This window comes from Canis lupus, chromosome 14, assembly GCF_048164855.1.
Source record: "Canis lupus baileyi chromosome 14, mCanLup2.hap1, whole genome shotgun sequence".
Lineage (NCBI taxonomy): Eukaryota > Metazoa > Chordata > Mammalia > Carnivora > Canidae > Canis > Canis lupus.
Genome location: NC_132851.1, coordinates 2,946,908 through 2,968,737, shown reverse-complemented (window position 1 = coordinate 2,968,737; position 21,830 = coordinate 2,946,908). Strand labels below are relative to the sequence as shown.

Genomic DNA, 21,830 nt, shown 5'->3' with positions numbered 1-21,830 from the left:
TTCAGGATACTCTGTACAATGGTATCAACTGCCATCTCCTGCATAAGTGAGAAAGGAAAGAGTTCTTGACTTCAGAACATTATTTATAAAGGAATTTTTTTAAAGCAAACAGATAATACTTAGGATATTATTTTACAGTATAACATTTATGAATAAAAACAATGCAAGAAGCTTTAATTCATTGTTCATAATCATCACAAACATCTTATGAAATACTGTGTTTTAACAAATGAGGAAATTAAAGTTCTTAAGGACAAACAGCTTATCAAAAGTGAAAATTTTGGGCAGCCCCAATGGCGCAGCGGTTTAGCGCCGCCTGCAGCCTAGGGCGTGACCCTAGAGACCCTGGATGGAGTCCCATGTCGGGCTCCCTACATGGTGCTTGCTTCTCCCTCTGCCTGTGTCTCTGCCTCTCTCTCTCTCTCTCTCTCTCTCTCAGTGTGTCTCTATAAATAAATAAATAAATAAATAAATAAATAAATAAGCTTTTTTAAAAAATGAAAATTTTTGAAAGAGTTTGTTAAAGTCTTGAAAGAGTTCAAAAAAGGAATTACTTTAAGCTCTTTCTATTACTCTCACCAAAATCCTTTCATCTTATAGTTAACCATCTTTCTCTCATTCCAACTCTTGCTGTCTCTTTAAATTAGAAATGATAGGGTTGCTATTAGAAAAGCTGTAGGCATAAGCAGATAAACAGGAGTTAACCCAATGGTTATATCTAGCAATCAGAATTATTAAGCAAAGAAAGCAGCAAAGACTTTCTCAAACAAACAAAAACGGAAAGAATCTGTGGCAAGATGAAATGGACTACAAAAATTATTCAAGGAAGTTCATCAAGTATAAAATGCTGCTAGATGAAAACTTTGATATAAAAAAATCAAGAGGGATCCCTGGGTGGCGCAGCGGTTTGGTGCCTGCCTTTGGCCCAGGGCGTGATCCTGGAGACCGGGGATCGAATCCCACATCGGGCTCCCAGTGCATGGAGCCTGCTTCTCCCTCTGCCTGTGTCTCTGCCTCTCTCTCTCTCTCTCTGACTATCATAAATAAATTTAAAAAAAAAAAAATTTTTTTTAAATCAAGAATGCCAAAGTATATGGGTAAATAGAACAGACACTTTTTCCTTATTTTTTATTTCTTAAAACAAAAACTGTTCAAAGCAATTATAACATATTGCAAATATGCAACATATTGCAAATTTATAACATATATAGAAGAGTTAAAACAACATTAGCACAAATTATGGCAGGGGATAAAGAGAAGCATACCGTTGTAAGCATACTAACAAATAATATTTATATTACCCATGAAGTGGTATATTACTTGAAAGTAGGTGATATAAGTTAAACATGCATATTATTAACCCCAAAGCAATGACTAAAAAATGGAGAGATAGCAAATAAACCAGTAACAAAGATAAAATGGATTGCTCAAATATACTCAGCAAATGCAAAAAAGGCAGGAAAAGAATTCGATGAGACAAGCAGAAAACAAAGAGACATTCAACTTAAGACCAACCTTACTAAAAAAAAAAAAAGACCAACCTTACTAAAATCCACATAAAATATACACTCTACCTAAAACACTCCAATTAATAAGCAGACTGTCAAACTAGTAAAATCCAACTCTGCCTACAGAAAACTCAGTTCAAATACAGACTTAGTACTAAGTACCAGATATCTCAAGTTTAAAAAAAAAATCATGACATAATGAATAAGTTCAAGTAAAAAAGAAAATTATCAGTATCTAATCATCAGAAGGAAAATCAGGGAACCACTGCATTTTATGCATTGAAAGGGAACCTATAGACTAGCCTTTGAACCAAACAGAAGTAAAAACTAAGAAGCTGCAGTCTTTGTTCTTCATTATTGTTAATGCCAGACAACACACTGAGATGCCTTAAGGCTAAAAAAGGAAAGAGAACATGCAACCAACCACCAGCAAGCTGCAAAGTATCAAACCAGCATTGTTTTCTGTCTGCAGCATTTAAACATATAAATTATAGTGTCCACAACACTGAACACTATAATTGAGGTTGTACTGGCACTTCTATTACAACCCCATATTTTCATTCATTCATAACATTCTTAGAAAGTCCTTCATAAAAATAAAAACTTCATTACTTGTTTAAATCCAAATGTGACTTTTCTTCCTAAGATAGAAGAGCTATGAGAGAATGAAAATACCATTTTCAGCTCAAAAGGGAAAAACTTCCCAAGGATAAAAGGGAAAAACTTCCCAAGGATAAAACAAATACAACAGGACCCCTCTAAAACATCCAACATGGTAAACAGTAATTAAAACTTCCTCAGTAAGTTTAATTATTTTTTTTATTTAACCAAAAATCTAGTTTATGTCAAGTTCGGTTTTCATATGGTATAAATTTTAAGTTTATACATGCCACAATAAAAGATTCTAGGTTTAAATATATATATATATGTATATATGTATATACGTATATATATATGTATATATGTATATATATTTTTTTTTTTTTTAAAGCAAGAACAAAGCAGTTTAGGGATCCCTCGGTGGCTCAGCAGTTTAGCGCCTGCCTTAGGCCCAGGGCGTGATCCCGGAGTACCGGGATCAAGTCCTGCATTGGGCTCCCTGCATGGAGCCTGCTTCTCCCTCTGCCTCTGCCTCTGCCTCTCTCTCTCTGGGTGTCTCATAAATAAATAAATAAAATCTTTAAAAATAAAAAATAAAAAAAGAACAAAGCAGTTTATTAAAGTAAAAGTAGGGGTGCCTCAGTGGCTCAGCTGGTTAGGGTCAACTCGGTTTTGGTTCATGTCATGATCTCAAAGTCATGAGATCAAGTCCCCAATGGGCTCCATGGAGAGCTCAGTGCAGAATCTGCTGGAGATTCTGTCTCTCGCTCTTCCTCTGTCCAATGCAGCCCCATCTCCTCATTCACACATGAACACACACTCTTTCTCTCAAATAAAATCTTACAAACGTCAAACTATACATAAACTTATCTTGGGGCAGCCCAGGTGGCTCAGAGGTTTAGCACCGCCTTTGACCCTGGGCGTGATCCTGGAAACCTGGGATCGAATCCCACAACAGGGTTCCCAAGGGGAGCCTGCTTCTCCCTCTGCCTGTGTCTCTGCCTCTCTCTGTGTCTCTCATGAATAAATGAATAAAATCTTTAAAAAATAATACTCAGATAAATTATTATCATCTATTATCCCTATCCATAAATGAACTTATTTTATATGTTACATTTCTTTAGGTTCGATGGTAATCAATACAGTGTCAGTGTGATGTACTATAAAATGATTCAGAGAAACAAGTATAAGAGAAGAGAAAGTGATCCAAGAAGCTGGGCTAAAAAGATTGAGAACTACAGAAGCAACAGGAGGATAGCCATAAATAAATTTTAGGCAAAGAGTTAAGCCATCAGGTCTACAGTTTAGGAATCTCATTCATTCCTGAAGGCAGTGTGAAAAATGGTTTGGAGAGAAGTACTAGTGATGACTGAAATATCTATATTCAAGACATAGTATATCAGTGGAATCCAGAGACTGATGAATAATGGAATAAAAGCAATGTAGAAAGTTAAGGATGACTTCAGAGTTTCTAGTTTGGATTGAAAGTAAATAATGGAATTGATCACTGAAATAGATAATATAAAAGGAGGAAAGTATTTCAGTTTAAGATTAATGTGGAACATTCCATGGGTTATACAAGCCAAGAAAGATCCTTTGCTCTTGATGTTGAAGCTCAGAAAATGAGACTGGACTTCAAGGTAGGATTTTATGAATTAACAACACATAATAACTAAATCCATAGGAAATAAAATTATCCAAAGACAGGATTAAAATACTGAAAGCCCAGGAAACTAATATAAATTTTGGGATGGGTGGCAGAAAAGGTCACAAGAGAGGCCAGAGAAAGGGTGCCAGAAATATAGGGAAACAATCAGAGGAGCCATAGAAAGTGAAGTTTTCAGAGATTAAAAGTATCAACTATCACAGTTGGGTGAGGATTATAAAGTGAAAAGTGTCCACTGGATTTTGCAACACTGATGTACTACCGACCTTTGCAGAAGTATTTACAGTGGCGCCAGGGAGGCATATTCAATATGCATATTCAGCATATTCATATTCAGTAAATATTAACTTGTAAATTTTTAAAATGGTGGAAAAGGCATAAAAACAGATAAAAAGTGAATAAAACCTTCTCTACTTGTAGAAATCTACCAAAAACAAAAATAATTCCTAGAGTAAATAACTGAAGCAAAGTCACAGGACATAGGATTAACATACAAAAATCAACTTTATAATATAAAGATGAATAACTAGAAACCAAAATCAAGAACACAGTGACATTTACCAACAGTCCAAAGAAAATATTTAGGTATAAATCTAACCAAACACATACAGGATCTATATGCTGAAAAAACAAAATGCTTCAAGAAATATCTAAATGACTGTTGACACATACTCTGTTCACCAACTAGAAGACAACATAGAAAAGATGCCAATTCCTCCCAAACTGATCTATATATTTAAGGCAATTCCTGCCAAATCCCAACCAGTTTTTCCTAGGCATTGAAAAGCTCATTCTAGAATTTATTTGAAAAGAAATGTTCAATTCTAAATAGCCAGGACAATTTTGAAAAAGAAGAATAAAAAAAAAGAATAAAAAAAAAAAAAAGAAAAAGAAGAATAAAGTGGGAGGATACACAATTCCCAATGTTAAAGGTTACTATGTAACTATAGTACTCAAGTCAGTGTGATACTAATCAATGGAAAAGAAAAGAGAACCCACAAATAAACCCATATAAATATACCAAATTGATTTTTTATAAAAGTGCTAAAGTAATTCAATGGAGGAGGCCAACCTTTCCAACAACTGATGCTGGAAAAGCGAGGATCATCCATAGGCCAAAAAAAAAAAAAAAAAAGAGAGAGAGAGAGAGAGAGCGAGCTTCAAACTAATCTATTTTGAGGTGATTTTAATCTAAGGTGTTAAGTTTATAGACTTAAATATGTACAACTACAAAACTCTTAGGATAAAAATATACAAGAAAATCTTTGCTATCTCGGGCTAGGCAAACAGTTATTTGACATCAATAGCACATATGCATAAAAGGAAAAACTGATCAATTAGACCCAATCAAACTTGAAACCTTTTGTTCTACAAAAGGCATTGATGATGATCAAAGGACAAATTACAAACTGGCAGAAAGCATTTGTAAACCACATACCTGACACAGAACTTGCTTTAAAATGAACAAAAGAAAATAAATAAATACATAAATACATAAATACATAAATAAAATGTACAAAAGAACTCTCAAAACTCAACATTGAGAAAAATAAAAAATAAAAAAAAACTCAACATTGAGAAAACATTCAAATTAGAAAGTGAACAAAAAACATGAATACATATTTTACTAGCACATATGGCAAATAAGTATATGAAAAATGTTCAACATAATTACCCTCAGGAAAATGAGATTTGAGAATTAACATACAATGAGATATCTGCATACTTATCAGAATGGCTATATAAAAATAGTGTTAATAACAAATGCTAGTAAGGACAGAGAAACTGGATCACTCCTATACTACTCATGGGAATGGACACTAGTACAACCACTCTCTAGAAATCAATTTAGCAATTTCTTTTAAAATATAAATGGGATACAACAATAGTGACCTTGGGCATCTATCCCAGAACTTAGAGAAGCATAGATATTTGCACCTGGGTGGCCCAGTGGTTGAGCCTCTACCTTTGGCTCTGGTGGTGATCCTGGAGTCCCAGGATCAAGTCCTACATCAGGCTCCCCACAAAGAGCCTGCTTCTCCCTCTGCCTAGGCCTCTCCCTATCTCTGTGTCTCTCGTGAATAAATAAATAAAATCGTTATTTTAAAAAAAAAGAAATTTGTATACAAATATTTAGAGCAGATTTGTAATATCAAAAACGGGAAGCTACCAAAAATTAGTTGAAAGGATGAATGGTTGAACAATCTGTGATACAGCAGAGATGTATGTCAGAATACTACTCAATGATACATACAACAAACCAATAACTTGGATGAATCTCAAGGGATTTATGCTAAGCAAAAAAAAACTAACCTCAAAAACTTATATACTGTATTTCATTTGTATGCATTATTCTTGAAATAAAATTACAGAGAATGAGAAAAGATAAATGGTTGCCAGAGATTAGGGGTCAGAGGGCAAGGACACTCATGGTACAGTTTATAAGGGAGTATCACAAGGAGGCCTTGCAGTGGTGGTACAGTTTTGTAACTTGACTGTGGTGGTAGTTTCACAAAGCTACAGGTAGAATAAAACATGCAGAGCTACGCACATACACACACACACACACACACACACACACACGGTGAATCTGAATAAACTGAATTAATAATAGTGTCAATGTAAGTTCCTTTTTATATTATACTATAGTTATGCAAGATGTTAACATTAAGGAAGGCTGCGTTAAGGGATGTAAGAGCTCTCTGTATTTTTCTTTGCTACTTCTTGCAAATCTATAATTATTTTTCAGATAAATAATTTTTAATCTTTTTTTAATGAAAGGAAGAGAGGAGCCTGGCTCAGTCGGTAGAACCTGTGACTGTTTTAGGAGTCTACGTCCTGGGCAGCCCCGGTGGTGCAGCGGTTTAGCGCCACCTGCAGCCCAGGGCGTGATCCTGGAGACCTGGGATCGAGTCCCACGTCCCACGTCGGGCTCTCTGCATGGTGCCTGCTTCTCCCTCTGCCTGTGTCTCTGCCTCTCTCTCTAGCTGTGTCCCTATGAATAAATAAATAAAATCTTTTCTTTTTTAAAGGAGTTTACCTCCATGCTAGGTGTAGGGATTACTTAAAGTATCTATTTAAAATAAAATGGAGGGATCCCTGGTTGGCGCAGCAGTATGGCACCTGCTTTTGGCCCAGGGCGCGATCCTGGAGACCTGGGATCAAATCCCACATCGGGCTCCCGGTGCATGGAGCCTGCTTCTCCCTCTGCCTATGTCTCTGCCTCTCTCTCTCTCTCTCTGTGACTATCATTAATAAAAAATTTTAAAAAATTAAAAAAAATTTAAAATAAAATGGAAGGAAGAAAAGAATATAAACAGCTTTCAAGTACCCAAGGAACATTCTCCATGATAGGATGATTATCTGCCATAGTTAAATAAATTTCAGAAGTTCAAAATTGTATGAAGTATCTACTCTGACTACAATGGAACAAAACTATAAATCAGTAACAGAAGGGAAATTATAAACTATGTAAACATACAATGGCAGAAAAAAAATCACAAAGAAACTACAAAATAAGATGAATGAAAAAAAAACATATCAAACAAATGGATGCACTAAAGCAATACCTAGAAATTTATAGCTATAAAAAATGTATTATAAAAGAATGATCTCAATCAACAACCTAAATTTACACTCTATGGAACTATTAAAAAAAAATAAAAGTAAACCCAAAACCAGGAATGAATAAAGATTAGAGAAGACATAAAGAATAGGAAGTCCTAGCCTCAGCAATCAGACAACAAAAAGATATAAAAGGCATCCAAATCAACATAGAAGATGTCAAACTTTGACTACTCACACGATACTCCATGTAGAAAGTGTGAAAGACTCCACTAAAATATTGCTAGAACTGATACATGAATTCAGCAAAGTCACAGGACATAAAAAAAAATCAATGTACAGAAATATGTTGCATTTCTACACACCAAAAATGAAAGAGCAGAAAGAGGAAACAAGGAATTGATCCCATTTATGACTGCAAAAAACCATTAAGATATCTAGGAATAAACCTAAACAAAGAGGTAAATGATCTGTACTCTGGAGACTATAGAACAATTATGAAAGATATTGAGGAAGATGTAAAGAAATGGAAAAACATTCCATGTTTGTGGGTTGGAAAAACAAGTATTGTTAAAATGTTTATACTACCCAAAATAATCCACACCTTTAATGGAATCCCTATCAAAATACTACATGCATTTTTCACAGACCTAGAACAAACAATCCTAAAATTTGTACGGAACCACAGAAGACCCTGAATAGCCAAAGCAATCCTGAAAAAGAAAAGCAGAGCTGGAGGCATCACAATTCTAGATTTCAAGCTGTATTACAAAGCTGTAGGGATCAAGACCGTATGGTACTGGCACAAAATGATACACACAGATCAATGGAACAGAACAGAGAACCCAGAAATGAACCCATAATTCTGGTCAACTAATCTTCAACAAAGCAAGAAAGAATGCCCAATGGGGGGAAAAAAAAAAGTCTTCAACAAATGGTGCTGGGAAAACTGGACAGCCACTTGCAAAAGAATGAAATTGGACCACTTTCTTACACCATACACAAAAATAAATTCAAAACAGATTAAAGACCTAAACATAAGACAGGAAACCAAACAGTCCTTGAAGAAAGCACAGGCTGTAATTTCTCGGACATGAATCGTGCAACTTTTTTCAAGGTAGATCTTCTGAGGCAAGGGAAACAAAAGCAAAAATAAACCATTGATGGATCCCTGGGTGGCTCAGCGGTTTGGCGCCTGCCTTTGGCCCAGGGCGCGATCCTGGGACCTGGGATTGAGTCCCACGTCAGGCTCCCGGCATGGAGCCTGCTTCTCCCTCTGCCTGTGTCTCTGCCTTTCTCTCTCTCTCTCTCTCTCTCTCATAAATAAATAAATAAATCTTTAAAAAAATAAATAAATAAATAAACCATTGAAACTACATCAAAATAAAAAGCTCTACACAGCGAAGGAAACAATCAACAAAACTAAAAAGCAAGCACAGAATGGGAGAACATATTTGCAAATGACATATCTGATAAAGGGATAGTATCCAAAATCTATAAAGAACTTATCAAAGTCAACAATCTACAAAACAACCCACTTAAAAATGAGAAGACATGAATACACACTTTTCTAAAGAAAACATCCAGATGGCCAATAGACACATGAAAAGATGTTCTACATCACTCATCAGGAAAATGCAAATCAAAATTATAGTGGGATATCACCTGACATCTATCAGAATGGCTAAAATCAACAGCACAAGAAACAGATGATGTCAAGGATGTGGAGAAAGGGGAATCCTCTTGCACTGTTGATGGGAATGCAAACCAGAGCAGCCACTGTGAAAGACAGTATGGAGATTCCTCAAAAGTTAAAAATAGGGACAGCCCGGGTGGCTCAGAAGTTTAGCACCACCTTCAGGCCAGGGCCTGATCCTGGAGACCTGGAATCGAGTCCCACATCAGGCTCCCTGCATGGAGCCTGCTTCTCCCTCTGCCTATGTCTCTGCCTCTCTTTCTGTGTCTGTCATGAATAAAGAAATAAAATCTTTTTTAAAAAAATAAAAAGTTAAAAATAGAACTACTCTATAATCTAGCAAATGCACTACTACTAGGTATTTACCTAAAGAATACAAAAGCACTAATTCAAAAGGATACATGCAGCACCCTGGTGTTTATAGCAGCATTATCTACAATACCCAAATTATTAAACAGTTTAAGTCCACTGACTGATGAATGGATAAATAAGATGTGGTATATACATATAAAATTGGATATTATTCAGCCACAAAAAAGAATGAAATCTTGCCATTTGCAACAATATGGATGGAGCTAGAGTATAATGCTAAGTGAAATAAGGCAGTAAGAGAAAGACAAATACATATGATTTCACTCATATGAGTGAATTTAAGAAACAAAACAAACAAGTAAAGGGTGGGAGATGGAACAATAAACCAAGAAACAGACTCTTAACTATAGAGAACTGACGATTAAAAGAGGGGAGGTTGGTGGGGGATTAATGAGTGTACTTGTCATGATGAGCACCAGGTAATTAAAAACTTAAACTCCCAACAAAGAACAGCCCAAGAAAGATACTTCACTGGTGAATTATACCAAATATATATAGAAGAACTCATGTTAATCCTTCTCACACTCCAAAAAATGTAATAGGATGGAATACTTCCAAACTCATTTTATGAGTCCAGCATTACTCTGATACCAAACTCAGACAAAGACACTATAGGATAATTACTGGCTAATATCCCTCATGAATATATATGTAAAAATTCTCAACAAGATATTAGCAAGCTGAATTCAGCATATTTAAAAACTCACAGAGGGATTTACCCCTGGGATACCAGGATGGTTCAACATACACAGGTAAATATAATAATACATCACATTAACAAATGAAGGATAAAAATCATCTTATAAGATGCAGAAAAAGCATCTGACAACATTCCTTTCATGATAAACACTCTCAACAATTAGATATAAAAGTAATGTACTTCAACATAAAAGCCATATAGGACACCATGACAGCTAATATACTCAGTGATGAAAAGCCAAAAGCTTTTCCTCTAAGAATAGAACAAGACAAAGATGCCCAATCCCATCACTTTTACTCAACATAATTCTGGAAATCCTAGTCAGAACAACTAGGAAATAAAAAGAAATAAAAGGCATCCAAACAAGAAAGGGAGCATTAAAATGTTTGCAGATAACATTATGTTACACATAAAAAACTCTAAAGAATCCTACAAAAAACTAGTAGGAATAATTCAGTAAAGTTACAGGATACAAAGTAAATATACAAAAATCAGTGTTTCTATATGCTTTTAATGAGTTATCAGAGAGAAATTTAAAAAGCATTCTCAAAAAAAAAAAAGCATTCTCATTTACAATAGCATCAAAAACAATAAATACTGTATCTAAAATGATCTATAGGGACACCTGGGTGGCTCAGCGGTTGGGCAGCTGCCTTTGGCTCAGGTCGTGATCTTGGGATCCAGGATCAACAAGTCCCATATCCAGCTCTTATGAAGACCCTGAATCTCCCTCTGCCTCTGTCTCTGTGTCTCTCATGAATAAATAAATATTTTAAAAAATAAAAAATAAAAAATAAATAAAATGATCTATAGATTCAATGCTATCCCTATCAAAATTCCAATGGCATTTTTTTACATATATCAGAAAAACAATTCCAGAATTCATATGGCACCATAGAAAAGATCTCAAATAACCAAAGCAATCCTGAGAAAGAACTAAATTGGAAGCATCACACTTCTTGATTTCCAATATATTTCAAAGCTACAGTAATCAAAACAGTATGGTACATAAAAACAGACACATATCAATGAAACAGCATTGAGAGCCCAGAAATAAACTCATGCATATACAGTCAACTAATCCTTGGCAAAGGAACCAAGAACACACAATACAGAAAGGACAGTTTCTTCAATAAGTCATGCTGGAAAAAGTATCCAGCTACAAAGCAAAAAAAGAAAGTGGACTCAACCTTCCACCAAGCACACAAATTAACTCAGAATGGATTAAAAACTTAAATATAAGACCTGAAACTGTGTAACTACTACAAGAAAAATTAAGGGAAAAGGTTCCTTGACATCAGTCATAGCAATTATTTTTGGATACACCAAAGGCACAGGCAACAAAACCAAAAAAAAAAAAAAAAAAGGTGGGACTACATCATATTAAAAAGCTACTGCACAGTCAAGGAAACTATCAACAAAATGAAGTCAACCTGTTTACAGGAGAATATATGTGCAAACTATACATCTCATAAAGGGTTAATACTTAAAATATAAAAAATAAACTATAATATCAAAAAACAATCCAATTAAAAAGAAGCAAAGGAACTAAATAAGCATTTTTCTAAAGAAGTTAGACAAATGACCAACAGCTCAAAAGGTGCTAGACATCAATAACCATCATAAAAATGCAAATGAAAACCACAACGAAATATCACTCCAAACTATTAGGATGACTATTATCAAACAGACAAGAAATAATGAATATTGAAAAAAGGGAACCTTTGTACAATGTTGATAGTAATGTAAATTGGTATTGTCATTATGGAAAATGGTATAGAGGTTCTTTAAAAATTCAAATATAGAGTTACCACATTATCTAGCAATCCCACTTCTGGATATATATGAAAAGAAAACAATATAACTATTTCAAAGAGATATCTGTACTCTCATGTTCACTGTAGCATTACTGACAATAGCCATGATATGGAAATAACCTAAGTGTCCATCAATGGGAGTGCCTACATACACACACGTGTGCACATACACACCTGCACATACATGCACAAATATTATTGAGCTGTGAAAAGTAAATCCTGCATTTGTAACCACATAGATGAACCTGAAGGGCATTGTGATAAATGAGATAAGCCGAAGACAAATACTATGTGGAATCTTAAAAAAAAAAAAAAAAAAAAAAAACAACGGTGTCAGGTGTCAAACTCATAGCAGCAGTAGAATTATAATGTTTGACAGGTCCTGGGTCAAATGGGCAATATTAGTCAAAGGGTACAAATTCTCAGTTATAAGCTGAACAAGACCTAAGATTCTAGTGTACAGGGGATCCCTGGGTGGCGCAGCGGTTTGGCGCCTGCCTTTGGCCCAGGGCGTGATCCTGGAGACCCAGGATCGAATCGGGCTCCCGTTGCATGGAGCCTGCTTCTCCCTCTGCCTGTGTCTCTGCCTCTCTCTCTCTCTCTCTCTGTGTGACTATCATAAATAAATAAAAATTAAAAAAAAAAGGATTCTAGTGTACAGCTTGGTGACTACAGTTAATAATACTATAGCATATACTTGAAATTCGCTATGAATATATACAAATACATAAAGAAAGAATTCCACCCAGAGTGAAACTCAAAAGTATCTATTTCTCTAGTACATCTCAAAACAGATTTAGAATATAATCTCAGGTATTAAGTTAATTTTAGAAGATTCAAGATATACAGAAGAGAATGGAAACCACCCTAATGCTTGCTGCACCTAACTAAACGGAATACCTCACTTACTCAAAAAATTTGGTATACCTCTACTAAGTGCAAGTAAATTCAGAATCAGATTCACGTATTTAAAATTTCTTCAGCAAAACACATGATTTTATGTGTATCTTACAGAAAGGGTGATTTGGCTTATTCTTCTCTCAGCTGAGGATGTGAATGACATTTACTACTATCTCTCCTCTACATATTATTTGGTAATTATAATTATACAACTTCTCCACTCTTTCATGTGGCCTATCACTAGGGCAGATTACTTAGGAATCACTGTCAAGGACTCTTGGATTCTCCTCTGCTGATTCCTCCATTTGCCTTCTTTATATAAAACATCAATGCCCCCACTTCCCAGTCTTAGTTCACCATTCCAGCTACAACACCAGAAACAAGAATTCAAACCAAGCCCTGAAGTTTGTAGGCAGCAAATATAGCCAAACACTGGAAATTATTTAACTACATACTCCATCTACAAAATTCTTCCACTAGATCAAAAATGATATAAAATTATAATTAATTTTATTAATAATTATGTAGCTTTTCTGAACTGTTACACAGGAAGATGTACCAGAGTATTCATCTCCTTTACAATATAAAAGGGGTTCCCTGTGAGAGTAAAGACACGACCCATAAGTTATAGGGAACTCTTTCTCACTTTTTATATAAGGAAACTACAGAATGAATCTAGACTACATTATTCATTATCATCACTACCATCATTAACTTATAACAGTGCAAGTGAGGAAATCAATAATAGTACAATAAAGTACACAGCCCAAGTCAGCATTTCTGAACCCTGTTAAATTTCTGAAAAAGTAAGTTGTCTTAGTCCATTTGGGCCGCTATACAAAATATCACAGACTGAGTAGCTTATAACAGCAACAGAAATTTATTTCTCACAGTTCTACAGAACTGGCTGGGAAGTCCAAGATCAAAGTGCCAACGTGGTCTGGTTTGAGGGCCCTCTTCCCGGTTCACAGCTGGTACCTTTTCACTGTGTCCTCACATGGCAAAAGAGGTAGGCATCTCTCTGGAGCCTCTTTTATAAGGCACTAATCCCACTCATGAGGGCTCATGACTTAAGCATCTCCCAAAGACCCTACCTCCTGATACCATCATCTTTGGGGATAATTTCAATATATGAATTTTGGCGGGGGGTGGTGACAATGACACACAACACATTCAAATGACTACTATAGTAGTAGTCATTCAAATTAATCCCACCTTATTTAAGAGAATTAAAGTGTTTTTTTAAAAGGCCAATATATATATTAATAGCTTTACCAATACTTCCTCCAGCATAGTGCTCAAGCTTCAAGGACAAGATAGGATACTTTCCTATGCTCTTTAAGACTACCAAAATGAATAGTGGATTTTGAGAGCACCAAAACATGCAAGAGAACAAGACTGTCCTGTAAACTCCAAGCACTGACCAGGATTAAAAAGCACATACACATATTAACAAAGAGCTTGAGGGGGTTTAATCTGTTTTTACATTTTATTTTTTTTTTTAATTTTTATTTATTTATGATAGTCACAGAGAGAGAGAGAGAGGCAGAGACACAGGCAGAGGGAGAAGCAGGCTCCATGCACCGGGAGCCTGATGTGGGATTCGATCCCGGGTCTCCAGGATCGCGCCCTGGGCCAAAGGCAGGCGCTAAACCGCTGCACCACCCAGGGATCCCCTGTTTTTACATTTTAAAGCCTTGGTTGAGGTACAAAAGATTTTAGGTTTGTGGGGTTTTTTTGTTTGTTTTCTTTTTGTTGTTGTTGTTGTTGTTTTTTAATGAACAGCAAGTATTCAATAAATAGCTTTGCAAATGGTCACTTTTATCAGGTCAAAAGACTTTATAGGTTTTGGGGGGTGGGGGCTTCTTGTTGTTTTATTGTTTCTTAAACTTTCTAGGTGACACAAAGGCCAGAATAAATAGTTCTTTAAAAACAAATTTACTACTACTCTAGGTTAAAGAAGTTTTTTTGCAAGATTTATTAATACAATGAGCTAAAAGATCATATACAACCAACCACAGGGTTAAGAACTATGTATCAAGTCTTGCCCTATTTTCCAGATGAGGCCCAAAGAGGCCAAAAAGCAAGATAAACAAAAGGAGGAGAGCACATAGTTAAATGTAAGTTACTCAGTTATGTGCTAGATCCACATGTATTTATTAGAGGGAACGAGTTAAATAAGTCAGACTGGGACCACTGATGATGTGTCATGAATCAAATTCTGTATCTGAAGTCAGGGAAAAAAAAAAAAAAACGCTCACAAGTAAAATCTGAAGGATCCAAAGGCGGTTTGATGACCGATATGTCTCTCAGAGTAAACAGCTAACAGTTAAATATATTCTGAGTGAAATATTAATTCACCAAAAATAGTTCAATGTGAACATCAAGGTGGCATTTGATCTAACACAACAACTTGGGTCACCTTCTCATCCAAAAAAATCTCTATTAAACTAATTATAGGGGTGCCTGGGTGGCTTGGTCAGTTGAGCATCCAACTCTTGGTTTCAACTCAGGGCATGATCTGAGGGTGGAAAGATAGAGCTCTGCACTCAGCAGGGAATCTGCTTGAGATTCTCTCCCTACCTCCCTCTCCCACCTTCTGGCTCACACCCATGAACTCTCTAAATCTTAAACAAAACAAAACAAAAAGCTAATTACAGAGATATGCTAAGGTAAAGGCAATATATTATAATTATTATCTCTAGAGTCACCCACAATCATCATAAATCTCTTTCTCTAGGTCTCTTTAGAAGATTATATAAATATCTTGGCAATGTTTTTACAGTGCACTGAAGAGCAGCAAACTAAATGTTGGTAGAATTAAACTGAACTTTACAAATGAGACATGCCTTCTTATCAAGGCATTTAGCAATATTATATTTTTGTAATGATCTGTTCTGAATTAGACCTCAGATTTCTAACTTTAAGTTGTATTTATTACATTGTCAAATATCAATAGTAGTATTAACAGATTCGTATCTATAAATCTAAAGGATCCCTTCATTTAACCAAACATTCCACACTAAATTTATGAAATAAGTATTTACTTCATTGTGATTCTACAATGTAGTAATTTGAAATAATCTAAATTAAATATAGGCTTATTCAGTTTTACTAGTACATATGTAACTTTTTAACTTAATTTTCTACTATACTAATCAGAACTTAACATAGGAAAATAAACTGTTTAAAAACGTGTTTCAAAAAAAAAAAAAAAAAAACGTGTTTCATCTATAATGTCTTACTGAAAAATTAATTCCAATCACTAACCTAAGTATTACTCTCCAGGGATGGACAACGCTGAATAATTTGTCCAAATGTCAACTGCAATTTTCAAAAATCTTTTCTACCTCAAAATTTTAAACATCTGCAAAAAATACTTGTTTTGAGAGTAGTTTACATTCATGACACTTGACCTTTTGCTGTACACACCACAAAATTCAAGTCTCAAATACCATGCAGCAAGAAACCTGATCATTCCTGCAGTAGCCATCTGCATGGTCCAATATCAAATATTAGTTCTAGGCTGCACTAAGTCATGTGTTACAAATCTTTTTCTACAGGCTCTATAATTAGTTGTAATTTGCCTCTTTTAAAATGTGTTTCTTATGGGACATCTGGCCTTGAAACTTCCACCTTCCCATTGAAAAAATACTTAGTGTATGGATTTTTTTTTCTCTTTTAATATGGAACACTCCATGGGTGGTATAACTAAGTCCAGACTTTTAAAAAAAATTAAAATTCCAGGAACAGACGATGATTAAGACCATTTAAGTATTACCTAAAATAAATGTAAAGTAAAACTCTGTTGTAATATAACTACATCATAGACTTCTATATCAATCTCCCATGTATTTTATATTTACAAAATAAATTCTCATGATAATACAGCATTGGTCTACTTAGTTCCAGAAACTGTATCAGTTAAACTGGTTAATAAAGGTTTAGAATGAAAGATTTCAAAAAAGGAGAAAAAAAGAGTCCAGTGGGTTAATATGACAAAGTATCTTTTTAAAATAGGAAATTAAAAAAATAAAATTAAATTTAAAAAAAAAAAAAAAATTAAATTTAAAAAAATAAAAAAATAGGAAATTATTTTAACATCATAAATAATCATAATTTCAGACTAAAGTTATATTTAGGATTACACTAAAATTGCCTTAACATTTAATAAACTATTAATTTGCAAAATTTAAATTATTAATATTCATCAACTCATTTGGTTCTAGAAAGCATTTTTTAAACTTGCAAGTTAAATATGGGCTAAGGAAAAGGTAATAAAATGAAAGAGACACTACTTTTCTCTAAGACGAAAATGGAAAAATTTATGATATACTGCAATCAGGCCTATCTGCTTTCTAGATTAAATAATTTTTGCTAGAAATTCCTTAAAAATCAGTATTACATCTTTATAAAAAGCGAAAACCAAAACACTAAGGAGAAATGTAAGATGGGTCAGAGAAAAGCTAGGTCAGGAAAAAAAAATCAGCTTCTGATGCCAAAACGTCAATGTAATTTGATAGGTTTCTTAAATTCCACATAATCATATGATATTTGTCTTTCTCTGACTTATTTGGCTTATCAAAACACTCTCTAGCTCTATAGATGTCATTGCAAATAGCAAGATTTTCATTCTTTTTATGGCTGAGTAATATTCCATTGTGTGTGTGTGTATATATATGTATATATATACACCATATATATGATATATGTGTGTGTGTGTGTGTGTATTATATCATAGCTTATTTACCCATTCAAACCAGCAAAGGGGAAAAAAGGAAGCAAACCAAGAAACGAACTCCTAACTATACAGAACTGATAGTCGTTACCAGAGGAGAGATGTGTGTGAGAATGGGTTAAAAAGGTGATGGGGATTAAGGAGTACACTTGTGATGAGCACCAGGTGTTATATTTAAATGTTAAATTACTATAACCTACAGCTGAAATTACTATAATACTGTAGGTTAACTGGAATTAAAATAAAAACTTAAAATTTGATATGAAGGTAAATTCACTATATTTTCATCTCAAAAAATGACAAATTTCCATCTCATTTAGAAATGTCATGTAAATATAAGAAAATCATATAGCTCTTTTGCAAAAACTCAAAAACCTTCACCTGAAAATTGGACACAATCAGGTCCTACTTCTAGTAGATACAGATAATAAGCCATCTATATGATCCCTATGATGTTTAATTAGATTAAGTAAAATTAGTATGAAAATAACCATAGAATAATTTATCCAATATAAGAATATCCTTTTGCAATTAATTATGCTACATTAATAGGCATGTGAGAAACAGTAAGTGTACATAAACTTTTTGTAAAAGGTGACATATCCCAAACATTAAAAATTAACACCAATAACTATTAAAACTGGTTAACAAACAACTAGGTTCAAAAACTTCTTACCTGTATTCCATCTTTAAGTTTCAAAATGCATTCCATTGTATTGATGGTAATTACCACTGGTTCTGAACCCAGTTTTGTCCATGGTACATGGATCCTCAACTCATGAATATGTCCACTTAAAAAAGTAAATGGCAATTTCAATTCCTTAAAACATAAAACATTAAGTTAGTAAGTGCTTAATTTTTTCACTCTAATACTCAAATTACTTTCTAAAAAGAGAAATGAAATTTCTAAAAATATTTTTAAAAACACTATTCATCAAAAGGTAACAAATAACTTGTTCAATTATAGCTAACGATACACCACAAAAACTTATTCTACAAGTTACTCTTATTAAGCTAGTTAACCTGCCTAGGACCCCGTTTCTTTTTCTGATGAGTCAATATAAAACACAATACGTGGTACATAACAAAGGTTCACACATGGTAGTGGTTGTAATAATCATCGTAAACAGCAGGGTTGAGATAACTGAATGGGATATTTAAAATCTCTATTAAAAACATGTATTTTTTAAAACTAATAGAGCAGGATTGTAAAGCAAGTTCAAAGGAAGGGCGTGGGAGCAGAGTTAAGAGACAGGAGAGCGGCCCAACAAAATAAAAACTGACCAACCTTGAAAACTAAAAATAGTATTGAGCTTTACCCAATTAAAGATTGTACCTGGAAACTATCTGGTCATAAAATGTAAATGTTTGCTGACTGATTTCCATTACTATTAGAAAGAAGTGGGGAATACCTGGGTGGCTCAGCAGTTTGGCGCCTGCCTTTGGCCGAGAATGTGATCCTGGAGTCCAGGGATCGAGTCCTACATCCGGCTCCCTGCATGGAGCCTGCTTCTCCCCCTGCCTGTGTCTCTGCCCTCTCTCTCTCTCTCTCTCTGTCTCTGTCTCTCATAAGTAAATAAATAAAAATCTTAAAAAAAAAAAAAACTGTAAAGCAGCAGAAAAAAATTTACTTTAAAAAAACAAATTTATATAAAGTGCTTAGAATATTATCCTCCTCTAAGAACAATCATTATAAAAATGCTAACTATGCTTACAAATATGTGGGTCTCATATATGTCTTCACAAGTTTTTTTTCTGCAAGAGCAGAATACTTAAAATCTATTTCTACTGTATTCTAATGGAATGTCACAATTTAAGTATTTGCCATTATTAAGCTGAAAGATTAATTTCTTTCTTTCTTTTTTAAGATTTTATTTATTTATTCACAAGAGACACAACACAGAGAGAGGCAGAGACACAGGCAGAGAGAGAAGCTGACGCCATCCATGCAGGGAGCCTGATGTGGGACTAGATCCTGGGTCTCCAGGATCACACAGCGGGCTGAAGGTGGCGCTAAACCGCTGGGCCACCAGGGCTGCCCTGAAAGATTAATTTCAAGTGTAAATCAACTGGCACAGATTATATATTTTCAACAGCATCTATAACAAAAACAATGTTTACTGAGCACTTACTATGTACCAGGTACTTTACCTGAATACATTCTTTAATTCTTATTAGAGCCCAAAAAGGTAAATACTATTAATCTACCCATTTTACAGATGAAGAATCTGAGGTATAGAAAGGTCAAGTAACTTCCCAAAATGACACATCTTGGAAAACCAGGACTCAAAACTGGAAAATATGATGCCAGAACCTTGCTCCTCACAATTATACTGCAACAATACATCCATTATGAGCACTTAACCTTTCCATTGGTTATGCATCTATTTGAACAATGAGCCCATGATATTGCCATCTCTACCACTTCCTGACTTGTGAAACAATAAGACATTTGTGAAATGCCCAAAGTTGCAATTTATGGGCACAAATCAGATTCTCACAAAAGAAGTTAAAAGCATGTGAATCAAACTCAAGACCTAGGTATTATTAAAATGTTGTTAATCAACTTTCTACTACCTAAACACTAACACATGAGGCAGAATTCTATATTTAAACATAGAATTTTGAACTATATCACCCATACTGAAATCTGCTTTAAGGTCAACACTTATCGGGCAGCCCCGGTGGCACAGCGGTTTGGCACAGCGGTTTGGCACAGCGGTTTAGCACCGCCTGCAGCCCAGGGTGTGATCCTGGAGACCCCAATCGAGTCCCGCGTCGGGCTTCCTGCCTGTCTCTCTCTCTCTCTCTCTCTCTGAATGAATGAATGAATGAATGAATGAATAAATAAATAAATAAATAAATAAAATCTTTAAAAAAAAAAAGGTCAACACTTATTAATCATCTAACTATAAGCAAGATGGCTTCCATTTCCTCAGAATTGTGATATATGAGAATACATTATGCCTTGCTAAAGATAAAACACAAATGTTGATATAATAGATCATCCTAATGTAATTATAAGACAATTTTCATTCCTTTTACTTCATATACTGTACAACTTCAAAATTTTATTCACTTATAACTATTCAGAAATACATTGTAAAAAAAAATGCATTCCTAAAATCAGAATATCTATGACTGCACAAAGAATGTTAGTGACAAAGAATTTAAGAAGGGTGTTAAATAGTTTTTAGAAACCTAATTCTAGGTAGGCTATAACAAAATAATCTTACAGACAACAGGCATACTTTAAATTTAACAAGTAAAAGCAAACAGACAAAACTAAAAACCTTCAAGCAGCAAAGAAAACATTCAAGAGAGTGAAAAGGCAAGCTATGTAATGGGAAAAAATATTTGCAAACCATTATCTGATAAGGAATTAATATCTAAAATAACAGAAAGTAATCCAATTTAATAATGGATGAATGACTGAAGAGACATTTCTCAAAAGAATACATACAAATCGCCAGCAAGTTTATGAAAAGATGTTCAATGTCACTAAGCAGGGAAATGCACATCAAAACCACAATAACCTACCATCTCATACCTGTTAGAATGGCCACTACCAAAAAACAAAAATAAGAATGGCCACTATCAAAAAACAAAAAGTAACAATTGCTGGTAAATATGTGGACAAATATTTCTGTTAGTAAAAATGTAAAATGATGCAGCCTCTAAAGAAAGCATTATAGATGCTCCTCAAAAAATTAATAGAATCACCATGATAAATCAGTTCTGAGTATACACCAAAAAACTGAAAACAGGATCTCAAAAAAGATTTGCATAACCATGTTCACTGCAACATTATTCACAATAGTCAATAGATGGAAGCAGCCTAAATGTCCACTGAAAAATAAATGGATAAAGAAGATATGCTATATACAATCAAATATATCCAGTCTTTTAAAAAGAGGAAATTGTCTTATGCTATAAAATGAATAAACATGTTGAAGACATTCTGCTAAGTGAAATAAACCAGTCACAAAAAGACAAACACTGTAGGATTCTACTTATACAAGATTCCAAAGGTAGTCAAATTCTTTCAAAATAAAATGATGGTTGCCAGGGGCTGGGGGAAAGAAGGAAAAAGGAAGTTGTTAAATGAGTATACAATTATAATTTTTGAAAGATGAAAAAGGTCTACAGATCTATTCAATAACAATGTGCATACAGTTATAATTAGTGTATACTTCAAGATGGTTAAGATGGTAAGTTTTATACATTTTTTACTACAAAATAAAAATGAATACAGGACAGGACTTCAAG

General features: G+C 34.3%; 1 protein-coding gene across 22 annotated transcripts in view; it reads right to left on the bottom strand.

Moving 5' to 3' along the window:
• VPS13B (vacuolar protein sorting 13 homolog B) overlaps nucleotides 1-21,830 on the bottom strand; it is a 733,948-nt gene that overhangs the window by 702,987 nt on the left and 9,131 nt on the right. For 21 of the 22 annotated variants that reach the window (XR_012006520.1, XR_012006521.1, XM_072773981.1 and 18 more), the window contains exon 3: nucleotides 18,238-18,381. The exons of the other annotated variant lie outside the window; for it this stretch is intronic. Coding sequence is in view for 18 of the 21 variants with exons in the window: in XM_072773981.1 (XP_072630082.1) it covers nucleotides 18,238-18,381 (144 nt within the window). In the remaining 3 variants the exon portion in view is untranslated. The remainder of the gene's footprint in view (nucleotides 1-18,237; nucleotides 18,382-21,830) is intronic. 22 annotated transcript variants of the gene reach the window in all.